The following is a 26,597-nucleotide window of genomic DNA, read 5'->3' on the forward strand; positions in this document are numbered from 1 at the left end:
TTTTTGGCTTCAAGAGATGATGTTTTCAAGAATAGACAAGTTCTGCTTTAGTGGTAACTCTTGAGAAATCCACTTTTTATTTTTAATAATGCTTTTTAACTTTCAAATATGCATTTCACTTTAATTATCCCAGTTTCTGTTTTTTAGAAATATTTAACATTTTTCATAATATATATTTAATTTCAAATATTTATTTCACACTGAATTGAGAAATTTAGGAATTTATTGTAAAGCAATAATGAGAAATGGGTTCAATGATATTTCTGCAAGGATGGTCAGTATAAATAGTACAAAATTGGACACAAACTAAAATCCAACATAAGACTTTGGTTCAGTAAGTTATGGTACAGTCATTCATTCATCTGCTTGGCAGCCATTAAATTCATACTACAGGAGGATATGGTGATGTGGGAAACTGTTTATAATATCTTAAAACACAAATTGCAAGACTGTGGACAATGTGCTCTCAGTTATTATGAGCATGGAATAAATTTGGAAGCTATTCTCCAAAATATTAATAATGGTTTTCTCTGCATGATAGGATTAGGAGCATTGTTTTTTCTCTTGAAGGAGCTGTATATTGCTTTTATATTCATGAAAAAGATTTTTGAGGAGCGCCTGGGTGGCTCATTGGCTTAAGCCTCTGCCTTCAGCTCAGGTCATGATCTCAGGGTCCTGGGATCAAGCCCTGCATCAGGCTCTCTGTTCATCAAGGAGCCTGCCTCCCCATTTCTCTCTCTCTGCCTGTCTCTCTGCCTACTTGTGATCTCTCTCCCTGTCAAATAAATAAATAAAACCTTTAAAAAAAAAAAAAGATTTTTGAGTTCTGTGCCACATTGCTGATCATTTTAATAGCTCCATCTTGCATTTTAGATACTAAAGACTTCATCCTTTTTTTCACACTTGTTCCTCACATGTATACTGTAGTTTTCCATGGTAGGTTACATAACCTCATCTCTATGCAGAATCTTGTATTATTGATAACACATTGTTAACTTTGTTTTCTTAGATTAGGATACTGATGAGCCCAATGCTAATTTGGCCAGTAATGATTGCACATTAACTTCTTACAATCTCACTTAGTCACTGTATCGAAGAACTAGGTCTGTGTGATGCTAACTAACTGAGCCACCCAGGTGCCTCTGATTTATTTGTTTATTTTTTTAAATCACCACTGGAAAAGTATCTCAAACCGTATGACCTACTGACATTTGGGCCCATTTGTATCTGAAGAATAACATTATTAAATTACTAAAATATCAGTATTTTATTAAAATTACCAGTAATTATTAAAATATTAAAATATCAGTACTAAAATATTAAATATAAGTATTAAAATATCAGTACTAAAATATCAGTAGTCAAATTAGATATTTCAGGAGCTGTCAAGTGAATAGAGATCAGAATTAAAGAGAGTGGAATTAAGGTTAGTTGAAAAAGATACAAAACAATTTGCCCCCTGACATTTAGAACTTTCTAATTGTGGATTGTACAGACTTGAAGGTTGGTTAGTTCTTTGAAAATTCTGAATTTGTTGGTCTGGTGCAGAGGAAATCTATTTATTTTTGAGTTTGGTTCTGGAGGTTGATGATTAATTTTTCTTTTGAGATTCTCAAAGGTAAGGTTTTGTTTTGTTGTCTTTAATAATCTACCTCACCTTTATATAGCTAAAACAACAATAAAAATGATTTACTAATACTTTAAAACATATATTAATCATCGAGAGTATCATCATATTGAAAATCTGAGAAATGTATTCTGTTATTTCTTTTCCTTCTCCCTCTAGTGGGCAGAAAATATTTTGAAAATACAACAGGAAAGGGTTTATTAGTCTTGGGTGGTTATATCACAATACACAGTTTCACCTTTCTGAAAATGTAATAATTGTTAATATTTCAGAATATTTAAAGAAAATGCTTTATTCTTTTCTAGGCATAATAACGGATCTTTGAATGTTGAAGATGTTCTTACCAGCTTTGACAATACAGGAAATGTTTGTAAGTTATATGTTCCCTTTGTGGAAATACTTTTATTGTTCTAAAAAGTGAATTTATACTTAGTATATATTTTAATTATATATAGTATATGTTTTAATATATAATTAGTATATATTTATTATAGTGATGTGTGTGCGTGTGTGTGTGTGTGTGTGTAATATAAACTCATGGTTTTTAGCTGTGAGATAAGTGTCATATAAGATGCACCTACAAAGTGGGAGAAGGCTATTTTTATACTTTGCAGCTGTGTGTATGTGAGTGTGTGTGTGGGTGCATGTGTGTGTGTGACAGAATGTAGGTCAGAAGGAACACTGGACTCTCTAGTACTACCTTTTTGTTTCTTGTTTCCATTTTGACCTTCTCAGTCAATTCAACAGAATTTTTGAATTCTGTTTCTTTCTTCTTTGCTGTTTTGGGTACTTTCTTTTCCATTTCCTGCTTCTCTTTTTCACTATGGAATAAAACCAGAACATTTGTTTTCCTTACTGTTAATACAGTGCCAGAAGGTTTTTGTTTTATGGCATATTATATTATAGAACACTTTGTCTTTTCATCTAAGCTTCTGATTGTCGTGATAGATTTCTCCATTGAGAGAATCATTTAAATAATTATCATGTTATGTGATGAAAGAAATCAGCCAAGAATATCTTTATATCCCTGTGTTAAACAATATACGATGATCAGAGCTGTGTATTTCTTCATGTGTGTTGCATAAGATATTTTTCTTAAGAGAGTGAATTATCATTGTAGTATGGTCTTTTTATTTTTATTCTATTTTAATATGACCTTTTTAAATGTAAAAATTATAGTCATACTTTTTTCCTCAAAGGTAATTTCATAGCTGTAACTATTCTCTGAACTAAAATAAATAACAGACTTTGCTAACAGTACTACTTCATCAGATGCCCTCTAATTTTAGATCTGCTTAGAATAATATTCAGCAGTAGTTAGGCAGTAATTTTGTTTTTATGCCCATATATGACAAGCTTTTGATAGTATATAAAAATAATTATATATTTTGTCACTGAAGAATCTGTAAGTATTCCCAAATTGCCCCAAAATATTTAAATAATATGGGTTTCTTTTTCAAAGATAGTGAAAAGTGTGCCTTTTAGTTTCCACATGTTGGCACTTGCTGAATTCTTTCCCACTTAGGCATATCTCATTTTATTGGGGATTAGGGCTAATGGTGATTGAGGAGACATTCTCCTTTAGTTCTAGGGGAAGGTGAAATAACATTAAGTCAGGCTTATGCATGTGTAATTTAGGAACATGATCCTAGAATGTTAAATGTGGAATTTTTGATTCAGTGATGTAAAAATCAAGCGTTGTTCCCAGTGGCTCAGTATGAATAGGGCCACTAGCTGGCAGCATTATGTATAATAAAAACACATTCCTAAAGGTCTATGCTATTGTTTTATACGTGAATAACTATCTTGTCCTTCTCTGACATTTTTTCTCATCAACTTGTTCCACACCACCCTCATCCACCCCCGTTGTTGCATTGACAAATGGAGAAATTGCATGCAAAAGTATTTTTTCACTGATGTTGTTTTGTTTGAGGTAAAAGATTTGAGTCCTTAGAATGAGACCCATCTATATTTGAATCTTGGCTCCGAAATTCATCTTGACCCTTTTATATTATGTCAGTTTATATCAATTTATATTGTTTCTTAGAATTGGATAAAATATATAGCAAGCGTATAACATATACTATATTCCTCATAGTTGACAGTAAATGGAAGCTATTGATTATTACTGGTGATGAGTACCTCTAAAATGTCCTTCCATCTTTTTCTAATAGTGAAGATAATATTATTAAGGGTTGTTCTCATGTTTTAAAATAAGCTATTTTGATTGAACTAACAAAGCAGGAAAAAATAGATCAGATTACCAAAATAGTAATTTATTAAAATGTCTTGTCACAAATGTTGCATCAAAAAGCTGAGTATATTGCCAAGTGATAGAAGTAGTGACAAAAATAAGACCTATTAAAACATGTTGTTTGGTGTAATTTTACATTATTGCTATTTTAAAAGAAAAATCTATACTGATATTTCACTTAATGATAAATTGGCAAAATCCTGTTACATAGCATAAATGTTGATTTATAACTTTTGTATAATCTTTGCCAAGACTTAAAAGTGATAAGTGACTGAAAAAGTGATTTATTGCTTGACCCCTCAAATGTTTGATTTTACACTAATAGTGATATTAGGTTGAGTCTGTGACTAGAAATCCCAGCAGAGGGCACTACAATCATAATTCTGTCTCACAGCCCAATATAATTGGAATAAATAACTTGAAAAATAACGGTAAGTTTTCATCATGTAAACATATGAAGATGTGTGCTTAAAAATTTCCATTTGATTTATTTCTCATATATTTAATACATCAGCAATTCATCAATACAAAAAGTAGATTTTCCTGAGTTATTTTTGAGTTAATTTTGTTGTCTTTTGTTTTAAATATCAGTTTAACTTTTATACTTCTGGGCTTTAAATAAGGAATACTTCTGGTCTTCTTAATCTTGATAGCAAGAGTTCTATATAAGAATATCTATTCCTAAATCACCACATGGTAGTACACTGATGGTACACTGAAAGATATTTAAATGAGGAAAAAGTTTCTAATACTATGAGAGAACCAATAGATGAAATTGTTCATTTGTTTTAGGAATAGTCCCCAGGTTAATAAAACGTCCTGATAATAGGAAAAAAATAACTGAAGTACTTTATAGTTATAAAAACCTGATATATGTGTATGTACAAAACACACACATATGTACACATACACACAAAATATATTTATGGTTTAATAGAACCATTCATCTCAATTTTAAGCTAATTGTTAAAACCTAGTAATGATTTTATTCATTGTAAAACTTTAAAGATAAGAGGTTCAGTCTTACTTCCTGAATTTGTTTTCTAACCAAAAAGATATGGAAAAACCTTTAATTTTCAGTAATAAGTGAAACTTCTAGTTTCTTATTTCCTGATGTATTAGAAAAGAAATATTTTTAATATTTGCCCTTTTTATTTAGAAGCATTTTGTGTTTTTAAATGTATGACCTGTAAAGTGTTCTGTATTTTTGAGCTATTCTTTCAGAGTGTGAATTCCTTTGAATGTTGTAGGAAGAAATTAAAAATGAATCTCATACAATCATTTTGGCATAATGATTCACTGCTCCATAGGATATATTTGCTGTTATGGAAAACACATTATTTTGAAAGCCAGGCTCTCTTTTTGCTTACCTCTATTTAGGAATAGGTATGCATATTTCATTCTTTGGGTTCTGCTACTTTAGAATGTACTTCTTTCTTAAATATCAAAGCTGCTCTCTGAGAGGTTATGTCTGCTATTGTTTCATCATGCCTGGAGAGAGATGCCATCCTGCTAGAGAGAATTATAGGATGGCATCCTTCAACTCAAAGAAGTGCTGGCTGCTTCGGTGTTTCACATAACAGGTCACTCAAATACTCTGGGTAGCAAGGGAGTACTCTGCAAGTACCAGGGCAGATCACTTGCTTTTGTTTTCCCTGTGGGCACAGTCTCCTTTCCAGCAAGTCCCTGACCTCTAATCAAGAAGCCCCACTATGTTCTCTTACAAACCCACTTTCTCCTTCTCCAAAGTCATCTCTTTCCTCTACTGAAATGAATGTTTTAAAAATATGATTCTCTCCAAGGCTTAGTTGATTTAAATTTGGTTGTTATAGTATATAATATAACTGTTTGGTATTTGTAAAATCTCATTGGTGCTTAGGATTATAATAGCTTCATTTGGACTCTTTTTAGCTCATCATCCTTCCTTTGACAGCTTGAGCAGATGATGTGGTACTTTTTATACAAATTATTGTACATAGTATATGCAATATAATATGTATAAGCCTTTAAAGGATAGGGAGTCAATAATAATGTATCATTGTAGTAACCTAGTATGAATCAGGATCCCTGGCTAATATTACAGCTTAAATTTGGGGAATGTATTGGTAAGACCCCTTCTGCCATTCTTTGAAAAAAGTTTTTTTTTTTTTTCTCCTGGCTGGGCTAAATGACATGGTGATTGGTATCTCATAGTCTCCTGGAGAAATTTGTGGACCCTCTGCCTTATACACTTTCACATGTGACAGTGGTAATTCTTTTCCCGCCAGTGAATCCCAGGGCCTACCTGGACTTTTAATGCACACAGCTACAGTCTCCCGCTTCTAGATCCTTCCTAGTGTCTGATAGTGGGATCTGTTTTGTGATGTATCCAAAATGGATCTCTTTTGGTTTAGTAATAGTTATTACATAAGGATTTTATGTATTTTAACTGCATTTGGGAAACCAAGAGACGGTAACCGTCTCTTAGGAAATATAGTCCAGATTTTTAGTTTTTGTTTCATTGTTTTTGTGTTACATAGTTAAGCTGTAATATTGGTGGGAATATCAAAAGCTTCAGGTATATCAGCTTAGATTTAGAAATATTTTCCTCATTCAAGTAAAAGTGTGTGTGTGCATGCACATGCATGTGTGTATGTATGTGTATAGGTGTATAATAAATATATGCGTATCCATGTGTATGTAGATATACATGTGTATATATAGAATATCTACTTGGTAAGGTACTTTGATTAAAAATGAGAAATTTAGGCTTTTATAGATAATTGCTCTATTTTTAACTTAGTGGTTCATGGAAGGATCATGGAATATGAAGTTTAGGTTTTAGTTCTGCCAGTTACTAGGTCTAGGCCAGTCTTTGAACAAAACTCCTTATTACGATTGAATAAGAAACAATAACTTACAGTACAGTGAACATAATATTAGGTAATGTCTAAATTATGTGTGTCTGTCTAAATTATGTGTGTATTGGTATTAATATAATTTGTCTCATTTATTATTCTTGAGCCTTTTCAATATATTTGATACTGGAAAATAACACAAGATAGGAAATATTTTTAGTGTGTGCCGTCCTTAATATTTTTACATTATTTGGTTATGTGAAAACATGGTGCAAAACTGCTTAACTGAAACAGTGAGTGTCAGTAGCAGAAATACACACATAAAGCAGTGTTTTAGAATTGAGAGTTCAGAAAGACATAAATATATGTGATTTATCATATGATGAAGACAGAATTTCAGTAAGAGAGGAAAGGATGGATTCTTCAACAAATGGTGTCTAGAGCCATTGGTTAGAAATTTAGAAAAAATATGGTGCCCCTGGGTGGATCAGTCATTAATTATCTGCCTTTGGCTTGGGTCATGATCCCAGGGTCCTGGGATCAAGCCCCGCATCAGGCTTCCAGTTCAGCGGGAAGCCTGCTTCTTCCTCTCCCCTCCCCCTGCTTATGTTCCCTCTCTCGCTGTGTCTCTCTATCAAATAAATAAATAAAATCTTCAAAAAAAAAAAAAAAGAAATTTAGGAAAAAAAACAAAGCTGAATCTTGCCTTTGTGTTATGTACGAACATAAATTTAAGTTGGATTAAATATTTAAGTAAAAATCCTCACTCATAGATATTTCAGAGGAATAATTTTATAATATTAAAATAAGGTCCAAGTGTGACCCAAACCCCATGAATTTAAAGGTTAATATATTGACTGAATAAAGACTTAAAAAGCATCAAAAAAATTAAAAGACAAATGACAAACTGATTATTTGTGATGTATATACAAAGATGTATTTTCTTTATTGAATAAAGAGCTCTAACAAAGCAATAGAAAAACCACACTGCAAATCTATAAGAAAAAGACAAAACATAGCCAAAAATTAGGACAAATTATTTCACAAAAGAAACATCAATGCTCCACAAACACATCAAATGATTATTTTACTAGGAATGAAGTAATTAAATGCAATTAAAACAGTGAGATATCATTTTAGTTCATCAAAAAGGCAAAGATGAGAGAAGATAGGCAATAATCAGTGAATATAGGGAAGTGGGTCTTTTCAACTACTGTTGGTTGGACGGTAAATGATTTCACTTTTAGAGGTGATATTTTTCATAAATTTTCATAAATATTTTTCATAAATTTAAGTATCCATATCATTTTGACTAATAATTGCTTTCCTAAAAACTAATGAAACCATTATAGAAAGATGGAATGTAAATGAATTCATTATAGCACAAAGAACATCTGGAAAAAAACATCAATCTTTAATTTTAGATGACTAGTTGATCATGGATAATCTATGGAAATGTAGTATATAACTGTTCATGATCTCTAAATCATATTAGGTTAAAAAATCACTTTAAGGAATATGATCTTATTTCTGTAAAATACATAAATACCCACTAATTATGTGTATACATAGGTACATGCATAGAACTATATCCTAATGTTCATCATGTTATGTTGGGGCATTGGGGTTATGGATGATTATTTCTTTCTCCTTTATACTTTCCAGTATCATTTGATTTTTTTAATGGCACATACTGGTTTTATAACTGGAATAAGCAATGTTCTTTTCATTTTGAAAAAAAAAGTAGATATCCTTCAACTTCCAAATTGAGTATTAATTTTTTTGAGTGAAAGCTGTGATAAAATCTCAAATAGCTAAGGAGAGCTCTGTGGGGAAAAAAAGGGGAGCAATTCATTTTACCAGTGAAAAAAATATAAAATATTTTGTTCAAAATAGCATGTTTCTCCAAGGAGCTCAGACCATGTTAGATGTCAGTGTATTAGTCTCCCAATACTCTTTTGAGATAAGAAATCCGAGATCAAATCATTCTAGCCCCATATTAGGTTGGGGGAGTACAAAGAGGCTCAAAACCTCAGCCAGTGGCAGAAATATTGGGCTTGGGCATAGATAATTTTAAGTTACATTAAAAAATAAATTTTAAGTTTCAGTGCATATACAGTTTTTACACATGTGTGATGGTCAGTGGCCCTGAGACTGTCATGGGCCTGTGTCAGTGGGGAGCTGGTGGTATCCATCACTGGCACTGACTTTGGCACTTTGCCCTTTTTTTTTTTTTTAAGATTTTATTTATTTGAGAGAGAGAGGGCACAAGTCGGGGTGGGTACAAAGGGAGAGGGAGAAGCAGACTCCCCATTGAGCAGGGAGCCTAATGTGGAACGCGATCCCAGGACCCTGGGATCATGACCTGAGCTGTAGGCAGAAGCCTACCTGACTGAGCCACCCAGGTGCCCAGCACTTGGACCTTTTTGAGAATCATAATGTATATGTGGTTTGTAGTCTTTATGAGAAAGACTTCTGGAGAAGGTTAGAAAAGATTTCTGGAGGGTAGGCTAGGTTTCTATGTGGTAGTTTTCCTAGCCATGTTATCTCCAGCTACCTGAATTCCTAGCTCCATAGTTTTGTCAGGGCAGTTTTCTCTCTTGACACAATACTGGGTAAGCAAGGCCCCAAGTCATAAACAGAGTCCTACTCATTTGTTATTATTATTTACCAGGGAAGGAATTTTTAGAAGACTTCTTATTTTAGTTCACTCTTAAAATTTTTACTTGACTGATAATTGGGCAGAGGACCTGAATAGACATTTTTCCAAAGAAGACATACAGATGACCAAAGGCACATGAAAAGATGCTCTACATCACTAATCATCAGGGAAATGCAAATCAAAACTACTAGATAATACCTTATGCTTGTCAAAATGGCTACATTCAAAAAGGCAAGAAAATAACAAGTGTTGACAAGAATGTGGAGATAAAGGAATCCTTGTGCTTTGGTGGGAACATAAACTGGTATAGCCACTGTACAAAACAGCATGGAAGTTCCTAAAAAATTTAAAATAGAAATACCATATGATCCAATAATTCTACTACTCAGTATTTATCCAAAGAAAATGAAAACGCTAATTTGGAAAAGCTATATGCACCCCTGTGTTTACTGTGGCATTATTTATAGTAGCTAAGATATGGAAGCAACCCGTGTCCCCTGATACACAAATTTATAAGGGAGATGTGATACATCTACACAATGGAATATTAGGCAGCCATAAAAAGATGCCATTTGTGACAGCATGGATGGAACTGGAAGGGATTATACTAAGTGAAATAAGTCAGACTTAGGAAGACAACATATGATTTCACTCGCATGAATCTAAAAAACAAAACAAATCAATGAACAAACAAAAAGCGGAATCAGACCTGTGAATCGAAGAACAGATTAGTGGTTGTCAGAGGGAAGGAGATGGCAAATGGGCAAATGGGGTAAAGGGGCATTGGAAATACAGGCTTCCAGTTATAGGGAAAGTAGTCAATGATATTGTAATAACATTGTATGGTGACAGATGGGAGCTGCACATGTAGTTAGCACAGCATAACATAGAAACATGTTGAATCACTGTTGTACACCTGAAGCTAATAAAACATTGTGTGTCAGTTATACTCAGAATTATTCGTTTGAAATAAAGAATCAAAGAGTGGGGATGATTCTCTTTGATAATAGAAGGTACTGCTATCATGAAAAAAGAGTGAAATAAACCCTATAATCCATTCTAGGTTCATCACATATATTGTGCTTAATCACTGCAGTAACACTGGAATGTAGTTCTTATCTTTGCCGTAAACCTGCTAGTTTTTTTCTCTTTTAAGTAGTTGAAGGAATGTTCCTCATTTAGGTGCCTCCAACTTTTAGCAGAAGAGATATATGCCAAACAAATCTTTTTTCCTTCCCTCCCTGAGCAAATACTGAGTAGTACTTTTTTTTCAATCTTCTTTTAAAGAGCTACCATTTTTGTGCCCCCTCCCCCATAGGATTTATCAGGAACTTTGTGAATATTATTCCCATTTAGTCTTCTTAGCTTTGCAAGGGATGAGGAAACCGATACTCAAAGATAATTTGCTTAAAAATTAATATTTAGTAGGTTTTTACACTTGTATAAGCTATTCTATAGTTCTTAAAGGTAGCATTTCCCCAAAGTGGCAAGAAATGAATTTTAAAAGTTCACTGTGGGAATTGGAACTAAAAGTGGTAACTTGGAGTGCTAGAAAATAACTTTGGCAAATGGAAAAGAATTCTGTCCAGTGGATTGTGTCTCAGAGGAGACTGATTAAAGGTCACTGGAAATGGGCTCTGTAGGGTGCCTGAGAGGTAGTTGACAATCTAATGGAGTGGGGATTTGGGGAGTGAGGATGGGGCAAAAGAATGCATTTTCTTTTAATAGTCTGAAACCTAATGTGGGTTTTGTTTTATATCAGGGTTTTCTTTTCTTTCTTTTTTCTTTTTGGGAAATGTTGCTTTTTTTTGCACAATAATACAGTAGTACCAGTGATTTTTGTTTTTACATAGCCCCTTCTCTGAGGTACTCAAATTTCTCAAGCTTAAGGCTATAGTGATATTTAAGAATTGCTTAACATAAACATAAGTCATAAAAAGCTTGGCCAAAAGGATTTTCTTGTAGCAAAATTGTTTGGCTTGTGGCCAGCCTTTCCAAAGGAAATTATGGATATGGGGCACTTGTATGGCCTGTGTGTGTTATGCTACTCTCTGAATGCTTGATGTGGACAAAATAGTGGATGATTGAATAAATTTAGTGTTTATGCATATGTATCTCATCTTTTTCACTTTAGCACTCTATTTTGTATTATATTGTATTCTTTGTTAATCTTTTTCCTCCCAAAAGAGAATTTACCCCTCCCCCTCAGATTCCAGGGATAGTGTCTTACACTTCTATAGTATTCATAAAATCATATCCTCTTTGGTTCAGTCTTATAGGATGTTAGTCTTAAGTCTGTGCAACAGAAGGATTTTTCAAATCACTTGAGTGTTTTACCTCTCTCCATTAAATGACATGAAAGCAACTTGCATTCATTAGCAATTTTTCTTTTCTTTTTTTCCCTTACTCATCTGCTACCATCTCACGTTGCTCCTGGTTCTGCACCTCTTAAATACCAAACAAATCTTAGAAAACAATTTTAATGCTTTCTATCAAAAGACAGCTCTTGTCTTCCTTTTTACCCCATTTCTCTCTAATTCTTTGTCACAGTACTGAAGAGTTAGCCTGAAAAGACAGGATCCTCCTTGGACAGTGTGAGCCTGGGGTGGGCAGAGGGGAGACAACTGAAGCAGACCAGTTCCTCTTAGGTTGGATGACTGTACAGCCTGGTTTGTCTGGCATGGTCCCAGTTTACACCTGTCTTTCTTAGCCTAATAATTAACACAGCTCTTTCCACTCCCAAGAATGTCCTGGTTTGGATGATAAATTATATACCCATTTTTAGAAGATTGGAAGCTTACATTAATTACTTATATCCAGTCATACTTCTTTATTCCACCATAGCGACTTGTACAAGGTCTGACTCAAGTGGTATTCAGCAAGTATGCATTGAATCATTTGAATCCTTAGTCACATCCGCATGAATCCATCTGTTCTAGACAAGTGTATTTGTGTTTGATATACTATTCTGCCTTAAATCTGGGTCTTACTGTTAGAGGACATCTACTACAAGCCCCACAAACTCTAGCAGTTGAATTCAGAACACATAACTATTTTAATTAGGTAATGAAAAAAATTAGCTAAATGAAAAAAATGAATTACTGCTAAGACTTGAAAATAGGAACATTCACGTAGAATTTTCTCTTAGAGAAACCTAATGATCTAGCTGTCTGAGTCTCAGAGCACATGGTTATTATTATCTGGGTCTGAGCACATTCTCCATTTTGGACCCTTACCACTCCACCCATGGACATGTGAATTTGCAACCTCTGTTATGTATCATACATTTGGAGAACATAAAGGCATCTTTGTATATTTTTCAGATTGTTTATTTATCTACTTAGGAAGAGACAATTCTGATTAGTCATTCTGTTTATCAGAGTTTATTAAATACTTATAAATTCTTTTCCAATAGGCCTTTTTAAAAAATTAATCATTTTGAGTGTAGTTGACATACAATGTTACAGTAGTTTCAGGTGTACAAAGTAGTGATGTCACAAGTTTATACATTATGCTGTACTCGCCGCAAGTCTAGCTACCATCTGTCACCATGCAACACTATTACAGTATCATGGACTATATTATGCTGTGCCTTTTATTCCAGTGATGGAGAGAAGCCTTTTTTTAATTCAATAGGTTAATCATTCATTTTGGGGAAATATTTTTTGCCCATACTTTCCAAGAATGGCAACAGCTATTATAAAATACTTCTGTTGTTCTATTTAATAAAAAATAAGCTGATACTATTTACAATATTTGTCAGCAGCCAGTACCTTTAAGAAAACATATTTTTGAAACTTAACCATTTGAATTAAAATTGTGAAATATGGTAAAAAATGAAATTGGAAATTAATGTAGAGCCATAGGAGGAATTTTGAATATTTGTGAATGTATGTTGTGTGTGTACATGTGTATGTATTTCTGTGTATATGTAAATATATAGATATATAGTTAACTTTGTCTTCACCTGCCTCTTCTTGTTTATAGATTGGAAAAGAAGGAGCAATCTCAACAAGTGTTTTTATTAAGGGCCTATTATGTGCTGTCCTGCATTTTCAATTCACAAATGATTTTTCAACTTTGAACTACCACAAAGGAATAAAACATTCTTGTCTACGTGTTGAAGAAACTACTGTGTATTAAAATATGGATACATATCTCAGTGTCTGATGCATCCAGGTACTTGGATGATCTGTGAATTATGTCTTAAATCTCACCAGCAAACATCTTTTTAACATAACTTAAAAGAGCAACATTGCTTCATCAATAAAGAATTGAGCCTAATGATTTTTAGAATATTGGCAAGATATGGCTTGAGTTACTCTAATTATGCTAAATGTAAATAAATCTAATGGTCGAACGTATTGTCTCAGGACACAAAATATTTATATATTTTTAAAGCTTAATATATTTTCATTTAAAATCATCCATCTGTACACAATCCACTTCACATTTAAGAAGTCTTTTTTTATGCCTTCTGACTTGGTCTCCTCTTTAGTAATAGTAATAGTAAAGGCTATTAACCTTTCATCCTGAAGTCTTCCTTTGCTATCATCCTGGGGATTCTCTTCACCTCTCTTTTTTGTTGGATCTCATTTCCCAAATCCTATGACTTCCTTTTTGTTTACGCCATCATTTTGAGGATTAGGAACTCCATTAGCTTCCTGAGAAAGTAAGGGAAGTAATTTTTTTGAGACCTTCTGATACTTTGGTTGAATATAAAATAATAGAATTTGGGGCACCTTAGTGGCTCAGTCGTTAAGCGTCTGCCTTTGGCTCAAGTTGCGCCTGGAGTCCTGGGATCGAGCCCCACATTCGGCTCCCTGCTTGGCAGGAAGCCTGCTTCTCCTTCTCCCACCTCCCCGCTTCTTGTGTTCCCTTTCTTGCTGTCTCTCTGTCAAATAAATAAATAAAATCTTTTAAAAAATAAAATAAAATGACAGAATTTAAAATAGTTTCTTTTTCACAATCACAGGAGTGTTGCAGCTTCAAGTGTTGCATTTGGGACATTTAATGCTATTCTTATTATCTTTTTATGAAATCTGTTCTCCCTGGTATTTGACAGAATCTTCTCCTATTTTCAGCGTTTTAAATTTTTAAGATATACCTTGGTGTGGCTCTGTTTTTAAACATTGTGTTGAACATTTAGTGGACACTTTCAGTTTAGAAAGTCATATTTTTTCAATTCTGGGAAATTTTCTTGAATTATTTCTTTAATGATTTCCTTCCTTCTGTTTTTGCTGATGTCTTTCTGGACCTTCCATTTCCTGGACAGGTTCTCAAAATTATCTTTTCATCTTGTATTTATATATTTTAATCTTTTTTCTTTACTCTGAAGGTTATTTCTATAACTGTATCTTTCAACCTTCCTGTTAAATTTTTCATTTCTTATTTTTATACTTTTTTAATGACCTTTTTTTCTTCGTTGTCTCCCCCCTTTCTACCACTGCATTCTTTCTGTATTTCTTGATTGCTTAAATATATTATTGGAAGTTTTTTTTTTTTTTCCTTTTTTATTGTCTCTGTTTCCTTCAAGATACTTTTTCCATTTGGTTTCTTTGGCCTCTGTCTTTTGGATAGAGGCCTTCATCAAATATCTGGTGATCTTTAAGAGTTGTACGCTATACAACTAATTGAGTACTACTGTGATAGCCTAGCTTGTTGATTGTGGGTTTCACTGTGGGATAATTTGGCAGTTTCTTAGGGAATCCTTTATGTCCATATGTTTAGGTGTTTCTTTTAGGCCTGTCTGTTTCCTAGAGAACACTTTTGAGTCCACTGCTTGGTGAGTGTGTACACCTTAACAGCTAACACGTTAGGAGTTGGGTAGGAAGAAGAGTCTCAACATTCAGTTACTCAGTCTCCCTTTTAAAAAATATTTTACCTTACCCTTCCCCTGCCACCAACTACCCTTACCCTACTGTGCTAATGCTGTCCAGTCCAGGACTCTTTTACTTTGTAAGTATTTATACTCTTTGGAGGCTAGACTGGATGATATCTAAAAGGATGGAGGAGAGTTAGAGTTAGTTGCCCAGTTGTCTGGAGTGGGAGATAAGATTTCAAGGTCTAACTGCTTTGGAAATACATTTCCAAATATCTATACAATCTATAAAATAGATTCTGTATTTAGCCCATTCTTAACTCAATTCACAGAGATGGAAATGGCTTTTCTCAGTGCTGATGAAGGATTCAGCTTCTTGCTGTCATTTTCTCATGCATTTATGAACCCTTGTTTTATTTTCAAATCTACTTGTTTTATTGTAGGTGGGGTGTTAGGAAGGGCATAGAAGCTAGAATGTACATTCTCACTGACGTCTTTAACCTCCATCTTTAATACATATGCATATACACACATGCACACACACATCAATCTCATATTAATGCTATAACAGCTTACAATGGAATAAAATTTTTAAAACTTCATGTCAGTAGACCACATACGGTTCTTGTCAAATCTATGCTGGAAAAATATTTCCAGTTTAAGTGTATTGAGATGAATCACCAAGCATTGCACAAGTTCTAGAAATTCTTTTCTCCCTCGTTTCTGAATTACTCTTCAGCCTTCAAGATTCAACTCATAAGCCACTTGCTCTATAAATCCTTTCCTGACTTTCCTAAGCTACAGTTCGGTGGTCCTTCTTGTGTTACCTGCAGACTTAAATGAGAAAATGTACCATTAAAGCATATCACATTGTATTCTAGTTGTGCCTAAGTCACTCACTAGATTGTAAGCTCCTAGAGTGTAGGAGTGTTGTTTTATTCTGTACGTGCAATGCCTGGTGCATAGTGAATAATCAATAAAAGCTTTGTGCATTAGGGAACTTTATTGTTCTAAAAAGGGGAAACCACACTTTAAATAAATTAGGATATAATTTTTTAACAAAATGTTCACTGTACAAAATAATTTACTTTAGGATTCCTTTAAATGGCCCTTGTCACTAGTGCATTTTAAAATTTCCTTATATGCTATTTTTCGAGGAACATATTTAGGTGTAGTATCCCTTCTGCATATATGTGTACATATACCCTCATTTCATATTGTTCTTCTTTAGTTGGGATGTTACTTATATTTGAAGAGAAATAAATGTTATTTTGTTACACATTGGTGATGTTTTTCCCTCCAAATATCTTTTGCTGGCTGAGCACTAAGTGGCTATTCTCCTAGCTTTCTGATGATCAGTGCAATATATTTTAAGCAGCTAGTTCTAAAATACATTCAAATAGCATGTACTGTTCCTCATGAATTGCTCTTTCTTTGCTTAAATTTCCCACTCAGACCACCAGCAATCCCTTAAGTACTTTCCCTACCAGCTAATGCTAGCTTTTAAAAATCTACTTAATGTTATTCCTTTCTCTCTCTTTGTTGCCTCTGTCACTTAATATACCTCTATGCCTGCCTGATATTTTCCTTTTCAAGGTCTTTTTAATGTTTTTAAGATGATCCTTCGTAGTGTCTTTTCTGCTATCTTAGATGCTTTGATTCTGCTGTTTCTCCATTGCAAAGAGCTTAGTAGAGGGAGGAAGTGAATATTATGGGTGACTTTTTTTTAAGTTGTTGTGTATGGTATTAAAGAAGATACAAATGTTGGTGGTTACCATGTAACTAGTGTTCCAAAAAGGATTTTAATAAACTTCAGAGCCATTCATGGAGACAAAACTTTTAAAATGGGACCTGTTTAAATTTCACAGATAAGGGGAAAAACAGAACATTAAAATTCGGCAACTGTTAAAGTTGAATGATGGGTAAATGGGAGTTCATTATTTCCTATTCTCTTTATTTTTGTGTATATAAAACCTTTTACATATACAAGGTTTTTTTTTTTTAATGAGGTATTTTTTATTCGTTTTGACCTAGCAAGTCCACTTTTTGATACCTATCTTCTAGTACATCAGGACGCATGCACATGGATGCTGATTATAGCATTATTTGGATTGGAAACAGTCTGATGAGTCTGTTACCATCACTAATGGAATTATTGGATTAAATTATATCTATACAATGGATTATGATTCAGTGATTTAAAAGGATGAATTGAATTATATGCTATATACTCTGGAGGGATGTCCGAGAGGTATTCTTAAGTGCACTGAGTAATGTGTGTAATGTCATTTCATTTTTATAAAAAGACACTGTGGTGATATTCCAAAAGCTCTGAAAGCAAAGATAGCAAATTATCAATATTGGTTATTTTAGGAACATGGGACTTGAGGGGATGAGGTAGAAGAAAGAATTAACCTTTTCTCTATTATTCTTTGTATTGTTTGATTTGTTTCAAGTGTGTATTACTTTTGGGGGAAATGTAGTAAATATTTTTAAGATAAATATAAAAATAAAACATTTTCAAATCAAGTTTCAGTTCACACGTAATAATAAAAATTAATTTTTTATGTTTTAAAAGTGAAAAGTAATGTACATAGGAAACGAAATGATGCATTAGATCACAGTTTGCCTTCAGAAAGAAAAATAACTGAATTGTTACTCATGTATATGCAATATATATCGAATGCTGATTCTATTCCCAAACTTCCAACAGAAATTACCTGGTGATAATTAGATGACTTTTGCCTTTTCTATATTAACTCAATAGCCCCTTACCTTCCTATCTCCTCCATCTGACTGTGCCTAAAATTAAATCTTTTTTTGTTATGGTTTTGAACTAATCCACTTCATAAATAAAGATTCATAAATTCATAAATAAAAATTTCATAAATAAAGATGTACCATTTTCAAGAGACCACATTAACTTAGAACTAGGATACCTAGTTATATCCCTTAAGCTTCTTTGATTGCTAGCCAAAAAACCCTGAGTCTGGCTAACTTAGGCAAAAAGAAATGTATTAGAAGGATACTAAGCAGTAATAGAATTTAAGTTTCTCTTGATAATTGGGCATTTTGCTTTATGATTTAGTATGCCTCTAATTATATTTCCTGCTTTTAATTAGAGCATTGCACTGAAAGTTCCTAGCCAAACACTTTTTTGTCATCTTGTCTTTTAAGAATTAAATTTAGTTAAGTCTTTAAAAAAATTTGTCATTATATAAAAGGGAAACTTACATAGAATCCATTGTTTAAATTGTTCTCTAGTAAATGGTGAGTTTGGGATTATAATTAGTTTCATTTATTATAAGAGGTATAACCATTTAAATGCTTACAGATAGTCTCAACCTACATATATTATTTTAGAATTGTCACCATTGAGTTTCTCTTTAATGTCAGATCTCTTTGTGATATAATTTTTCCATAAAATTATGATTTTGTCCCTATGCTATTATTTATCATTTCTATATACTTAACTGGAGCACACTGATTTTATATTATGATCTGTGGAACAAATTTTTCCAGAAGTTTCTCACATACCTTTTCCAGAAGTTTCACACACACCAATTTTGACCATATTTTTCAAGTTAATTATCTGGCTTTGTTTCACAGCAGACTCTTTTAAGCAATTTAACACCATTTTTATTGTAAACTATAAATCATTTATGTTATATATACAATTATACATACAAATTTTATGTCACATATGTTATATAAAGGCCAGCTTAATGTTTTGCATTTTGAGAAGCATAAAATTCTCCCTATATACTAGATATAGGCATCACTTGTACCTACATGGGATACATTGCACTTGTTTTAGAATCTGGCTCATGGGATGCCTGGTTGGCTCAGTGGTTAAACTTCTGCCTTTGGCTCAGGTCAGGATCCCAAGGTCCTGGGATGGATTCTTGCATTGGGCTTTATGCTCAGTGGGGAGCCTGCTTCTCCCTCTGCCTGCAGCTCCACCTGCTTGTGCGCGCTCTCTTTCTCTGACAGTACATAAATAAAATCTTTAAAAAAAAAAAAAAGGAATCTAGCTAATTTTTCTCCTTATCCACCTTTGGGGTCAAGTTTTTAACTAGTAGTAGAAGCAGGGGTATAAGTGGCATATTTGGGGCCAGACTTTCTTACTAGCCTTTCTTCCTACCCATTTCTCCCTTCCTTTTTGTTGGAGTCAAGGTTTAGATTCAAATATGGGTAGAGACTGGGAGGTGAGAGAGTAGTGGGTAGGTACATCTAGGGTTAAGTTTTCTGCTTTATAGCTGAGAAATTGATTATCATCAAGGAATGGAGTTGAGCGAATACATTGAGGATAATGGGAGCTAAGTTTCTCAATGTCAACAAAGGGAATTACAAACATGAAAGAGGGAAGACTAAAACAAACTGTGGTGTTGAGTTAGAGGTAGCAACATGGTCTCGTTGCTTTGCTAGGTAGGTAGGTAGGTAGGTAGAAGTGTGTATGAGTGTGTGTGTGTGAGTGTGTGTGTTTCCTGCATGTGTCTGGGTATGATAGCAATGAACACACCTGGCACCCAGACCTTGGTTTTTAAATATTCTCCACTAAAAAGAACCAGGGATCTTTGAAGAAATGGCTGACTGCTAGCACTGGGCATTTTAGGTCATAAAGTAAGAAGTCCTCAAACAGTAAGTGACACATGCCCGAAGAACACATTAACAGGTTTGAAGGGTTACCATTGACCCATTTTGAGACAATTTGAATATCAAAATAAATATTGTAATCCTTTCAGTAAACCAGGACTCCCTGATTCCATACTAATATTAGTAAATATATAAATGAGAGAGAAAAGAGAATTCTCCATGTCATTTAATAATCTAGAACCTTGGTGCTAATCACATTTTGGGCAAGATAATTCTTTTGAGTGGGAGAGGAGCTATCCTGTGCATTGTAGGATGTTTTAGCATTATCCTTGACCTCTACCTACTAGATAGTAGTATCCTTCCTACCCCAACCTCTAGTTGTGAAACACAAAAATGTCTTCAGGCACTGCCAGATTGCAATGAGGAGGCAAAATTGCACCCCATCCTCATTTGACAACCACTGATCTGGAAAGAATGATGGAATTGGAAAATTGCCATTTTGTAACTATCATAGTAATAGCCAAGTAAGGCATGAGTTATCAGTGGATGCTGAAACAAGTAAGTGAACATTTGATGGGGAATAAGATATTAACTTAATCTCAAAACATCTCCACAAAACACTAACTACTTGATAAATACAACATGAATATAATTAGCTTTATAGTAGGAAAAGCTTAAAGGAAAACCTTAACCAAGTAATAAAAATTAACATCATGTGCCTCAGACAGAACACAGCAGTGCTTCTGTGGTATTCCTGCCAAAAATCACAAATCATGAGGAAAATCAAACTGGGGGGACATTTTACAAAGTTAAATGGACTGTACTTTTCCAAAATGTTAAGATCATGGATCCTGATTTTGATAATTTAACTGTGGTCATACAAATGAGTGTCTTTTTTCCTCAAACACACTACATTTCCTTCCTTGAGAATCTTCAGTTTCTGTTCATTATGTCTTTTCTCATTTTTTCTGGTGGGTGGCACCATTTCCTCATTTAAGACTCAAGTTTTCACCTTCTCAGGGAGGCCATCCCTAATTACCATATCTGTTGTACCCACATTTCTCAAATCTTTATCACTTTATGTTAATTATTTTATTCATAGCATTTATTGTTGCCTGTTACTACCTTCTTATTTCTTTATCAGCTGGGCTCTGCTGAAAGAAAGCTCTTGAGAGCAGAAGCTTTCTCTGTGCTGCATCCTCATTCTGAAACAGTGCCTGATACCTTAGTGGACTTGCAGTAACCATTTATTGAATCAATAACTACACCTGTGAAATCTGGCCTTCTGTGGTAGGCACTTGGTCATATAACCAATCTGGGTATGTTAAGGTGGACCGGGGGCACTTTCCAAATGTAGAAGTTAGTATCTACTGAGAAAAATGATAAAATGCTATGGTTTTGGTGTGGGGGTCAAAGGGGAGAGAAAGGGAAGGATAATCAGAAAAGAGAAATTTAATTGTTTGTAAAATAAAACCATAAAATAGTTCCTGGGGATTGCTTAGATGTGCTTGAAGACTTGGACTGAATATGGTTTCTCTGGGGCATATTTTTCCCAACCACTGAATTAAAACCCAGTGGTTATTGGGACCTAGTCCTTCTGCTCTCTGTGCCAGTTAGGTTTACTTGAAGGCTATAAATAATACAATCCTTTTAAGATATAGAGGCTAAACATTGTTCAACACAAAACTAAAAGATGGAAATAGATGATGTTGAGTAATTCTGATCTCAAGTTCCCATGTCTTTAGTTATTAAAGAATATGTATATATCTTTTCCTTGCGAATTAATTTGTAAATAATCACCCCAGATTATTTTTGACATTGTAATGACCATTGGGAATTGAGACTGCCCCCAAATGGCAGATAAGCTGCAAAATTATTGCCATTTTAACTGACGAAAAACATGTAATTTTGTTGCCTTTTACATAGGTATGTTCCATCTTTAAGGTGGAGCTATATGAGCGAGGTCAAGGGAATACTATTACAATGAAAAACTTCACCTCAAAACCTTGATCAGTTGAAAAATATATTTTTCATCTTATTAACATTTTAATGTGCCTTCTCCTGAACCCTCATTAGTTTTATCTATGTTTATAACTTGAGAGGTTGTGCAGTAAAAGAGACTTCAGACATTCAAATGAGAGAAACAGCCTTGAATGTGATGACTATATAAAGACATTGTTTTAGGTAAATGTGAGACCTGAGACCATAAAAATCCTAGAAGAGAACACAGGCTGTAATGTCTGACATCAGCCATAGCAACATTTTTCTAGATGTGTCTCCTGAGGCAAGGGAAATAAAGGCAAAAATAAACTGTTGGAACTACATCAAAATAAAAATCTTTTGCACAACAAAGGAAATAATCAGCAAAACTAGAAGGCAACCTACCACTGGGGTGACTGAGTGGCTCAACTGGTTAATTGTTTTGGGGTCATGGGATTGGTCCTGCTTGGGGCTCCATGCTTGGTGTGGAGTCTCCTTGTCCCTCACCCTTTCTCCTCCCCCTGCTTGCACTCTGTCTGCCTCTCTCCCTCTATCTCAAGTAAATAAGTATAATCTTTAAAAAGTAAATAAAATGCAACCTACTAAATGGGAGAAAATATTTACAAATGACATATCTGATAAAGGGTTAGTATCCAAAATCTATAAAGAACTTATACAAACCAACACCCAAAAAACAATCCAATTAAAAAATAAGCAGGAGAAATGAACAGACATTTCTCCAAGGAAAACATACAGATGGCCAACAGATACAGGAAAAGATACTCAACATCACTCATCATCAGAGAAATGCAAATCAAAACTAGAATGAGTGGGATGCCTGAGTGGCTCACTTGGTTAGGCTTCTGACTCCTGAATTTAGCTCAGGTCATGATCTCAGGGTTGTGGGATCACCCTGTGTCGTCAGGCTCCACACTGGGCATAGAGCCTGCTTAAGATTCTCTCACTCTCCTTCTCCCTGTGCTCCACCCCCCACTCTCTCTCTCTAAAAAACAAACTACAATGAGCTACTACCTTACATCTGTCAGAATGGCTAAAATTAAAAACACAAGAAACAAGAAGTATTGGTGAGGTTGTGGAGAAAAAGGAACACTTTTGCACTGTTGATGGGAATGTAAACAAGGGCAACCACTGTGGAAAACAGTATGGAGTTTCCTCCAAAAGTTAAAAATAGAAGTACCTACATTTTAGTAATTGCACTACTGACTACTTACTCAAAAAAATCCAAAAACACTAATTCAAAGGAATACATGCACCCGTAAGCTTATAGATGTGTTATTTACAATAGTCAAATTATGGAAGCAGCCTGTGTCCATTGATAGATGAGTGGGTAAAGAAGATGGGAGATATACACACAATGTGATATTATTCAGTCATAAAAAAGAATGAAATCTTGCCATTTGCAATGATGTGGATGGAGCTAGAGAATGTAATGCTAAGCAAAATATATCGTCAGAGAAAGACAAATATCATATGATTTCACTCATGTAGAACTTAAGAAACAAAACAAATGAGCAAAGGGAAAAGAGAGAGAGAGAGAGAAAGAGAGAGAGAAGCCAGGAGGTGGACTCTTAATTATAGAGGAAAAACTGATGGTTACCAGAAAGGAGGTGGGTGGGGGATGGGTGAAATAGGTGATGTGGATTAAGAAATTCATTTGTTGTGATGAGCACTGGGTGATGTATGGAATTGTTGAATCACTAAATTGTACACCTGAAACTAATACAACACTGTATGTTAACTATACTGGAATTAAAATTCAAAAAAGCAAAAAAAAAAAAAAGTTTAAAAAACCACATTGTTTTAAAAAGATAGGGATAGAAAAATTGTGTTTTTGGTGGTGTTTGATGAATTGCTTTGTGAAGTAACTATTGAGATAGAGGCCACTTTCCTTACTGTCCCATTACATTTTCTGCTTTGTCTACTGTTTCTTTTCTAGCAGTTCAATCCCAAAGAAACAGATGTATAACAGATCCTTTCTTTCTTTCTTTTTTTTTTTTAAAGATTTTTTGTTTATTTATTTGACAGACAGATCACAAGTAGTCAGAGAGGCAGGCAGAGAGAGAGGAGGAGGAGGCAGGCTCCCTGCTGAGCAGAGAGCCCGATGCGGGACTCGATCCCAGGACCCTGAGATCATGACCTGAACCGAAGGCAGAGGCTTTAACCACTGAGCCACCCAGGCGCCCCAAACAGATCCTTTCTTAATGAATCAGTAAGTGCTTGACTGTGCATCGTAAGGAAAAAAAAAATTTTTAAGACATATTCTGTGCTCTGAAATTTTATATAATTAATACATTGTTCATACAATATAATATACATTATGTCAATTTATACAATAGCATTTATGATGTGTAGTATGTGGTAGACACAGGATGGATAAGATCTTGACCTTAAGGGACTCTGTTCTAAAAGGGCCCATGGTCAAGAAAACCAGAGATTTTGGTGCATTGTAATGAATACAATAAAAAAAATATATGTTAAATGTTATCAGAGCCTAGGGGAAGGAGGATACCTTAGAAGTGGATAACTTCTAAGTAGATACACTTAGAAGTGGAAGGTAGATTCATTAAAGGTTTCTAAGAATGATGTAATGACTAATCTTTAAGGACATTTGAAATAATAAGAGCATGACATGGCCTCCTATTTAAATTTAAGTGCAAAATTGTATAAAAAAAAATTTAGAAGTTAAGTACCTAGGATCGCAACTGGTACAGTAAAAACAACAGAAAGAGGAGGCAAAAGTATAGGACTGAAGCTAAAACATCTGACTGCAAGCCATGTTCTGACACTTCTTGGTGGAGAAGTCTTGGCCAAGTCCTTTGCATTTCTTGGATAAGCCTCATTGATTATACTTTTTATGTATTTCTAGATCTGATTTATTAATATTTTGTTAAAGAGTTTTACATCTGTGTTCATGAGGAATATTGGTCTGTCATTCTTTTCATGTAATGTCTTTTTGCTTTGTTTTAGCAAAGTTCAAAATTTTTCCTACAGTTTGTGTTAGATTATTATTTCTTCCTTAAATGTTTGATGGAATTCATCACTGAAGTCATCTGGACCTGGAGTTTTTTTTTTTTTTTGTTTGTTTGTTTGTTTTAACACGTTTATTTATTTGAGAGGAGAGAGCAAGCAAGCATGAGTACACATAAGTGGGAGGAGGGGCAGAGGAGAAGGACAGAGAGAATCCTTAAGTAGATAGACTCCCTGCTTAGCGTGGAGCCTGATGTGGGCCTTGAACCCAGGACCCTGATATGACCTGAGCTGAAATCCAGAGTCCACTGCTTATCTGACTAAGCCACCCAGGTGCCCCATGGGCCTGGAGTTTTCTTTGTGGGAATGTTTAAATCTCCAAATAATATGTTCTAAAATCTGCTTTGTCTGAAACCAGTAAACCCACTCCAGCTGTGGTTTCCCCCTCCCTTGGCTGCTGCTGTTCCCCCCCTTGGCTGATTTTTTCTTTATTACTATTTTTCAGTGGTTTGAATATGATTTTCTGTAGTTGGTTTCGTTTAGGTTTATTCTGTTTGGATTTGTTGAGTTTCTTTTTTTTTTTTTTTAAAGATTTTATTTATTTATTTGACAAGCAGAGATCACATACAAGTAGGCAGAGAGGCAGACAGAGAGAGAGGGGGAAGCAGTCTCCCTGCTGAGCAGAGAGTGCGATGCAGGGCTCGATCCCAGGATCCTGGGATCATGACCTGAGCCGAATGCAGAGGCTTTAACCCACTGAGCCACCCAGTTGCCCCAAGCTTCTTGTATCTATAGGTTTATAGCTTTTATCAAATTTGCAAAATTTTCTGCCATTATTTCTTCAGGTAGTTTTCTTCTTCCGTCCTTAGTGGGACTCCACTGTAATTACATGTAAGGTAGAATGCTTGATATATTGTCCTACAGGTCACTGATGTCCATTTTTGTCTAGTGTTTTTTTTTTTTAAGATTTTATTTATTTATTTGACAGAGAGAGACACAGTGATAGATATACACAAGCAGGGCAAGTGGGAGAGAGAGAATCAGGCTTCCTTTGGAGCAGTGAGCCCAATGCAGGGCTTGATCCTAGGATGGTGGGATCATGACCCAAGCAGAAGGCAGACACTTAACGACTGAGCCACCCAGGTGCCCCTAGTGGGTTTTTTTTTTTTTTTTTCCTCTATGTATTTCATTTTGGGTAGTTTCCATTGGCATGCCTTCAAGGTCACTGATGTTTTCTTTTGTAGTTTTTAATATAGTTAATTTCATTCAGGATTTTTTTCATTTTGGATACTATATTTTTTATTTCTGGAAGTTCCATTTGGTAATTGTCTGTGTCTTCTATCTCTCCATCTCTCTATGTTTATGTTTTCCTCTACCTTCTTGAACATGTGCGGAGTATTAGTTGTTTGATATCTTTGCCTGCTAATTCTGTCATCTCTGTTGTTTTGGGTTTAGCTTCTGTTGATTGATTTTTTTCTCTTCTGTTTATGGCCATATTTTCCTGTGTCTTTGCATGCTTGATGATTTTTTTTAATGAGATGCCAGATAGGATGAGTTTCATATAGTTTTTGCTGGATTGTGTTGTATTCCTTTAAATTGTGTTGGACTTTGTTCTAGTGTGCAGTTAGAGTCAGGTAGTTCCTCTTGAGGCTTGCTTTTAAGCTCTGAGCTGAGAGCCAGAGGAGCCTTTTTCTCTAGGGGTAATTCAGCTTCATTTCTAAGATGAAGTCCTTCTGAGGATTCTAGTCAATGTTGCATGTACTGCAAGATTTTTCAGACTGGTTGGTGAGAACATGAACTATTTATTCCCAGCCCTGTGTGAGTCTTGGTTG

General features: G+C 34.5%; 1 protein-coding gene across 3 annotated transcripts in view; it reads left to right on the plus strand.

Annotated features, from left to right (window-relative positions):
• CAMKMT (calmodulin-lysine N-methyltransferase) overlaps positions 1-26,597 on the plus strand; it is a 395,402-nt gene that overhangs the window by 17,510 nt on the left and 351,295 nt on the right. For all 3 annotated transcript variants that reach the window (XM_032877978.1, XM_032877977.1, XM_032877976.1), the window contains exon 3: positions 1,933-1,997. In XM_032877978.1, coding sequence (XP_032733869.1) covers positions 1,933-1,997 — 65 coding nt within the window. The remainder of the gene's footprint in view (positions 1-1,932; positions 1,998-26,597) is intronic.

Source organism: Lontra canadensis, unplaced genomic scaffold, assembly GCF_010015895.1.
Source record: "Lontra canadensis isolate GAN:19392208 unplaced genomic scaffold, GSC_riverotter_1.0 scaffold61, whole genome shotgun sequence".
In the NCBI taxonomy this organism is placed as follows: Eukaryota; Metazoa; Chordata; class Mammalia; order Carnivora; family Mustelidae; genus Lontra; species Lontra canadensis.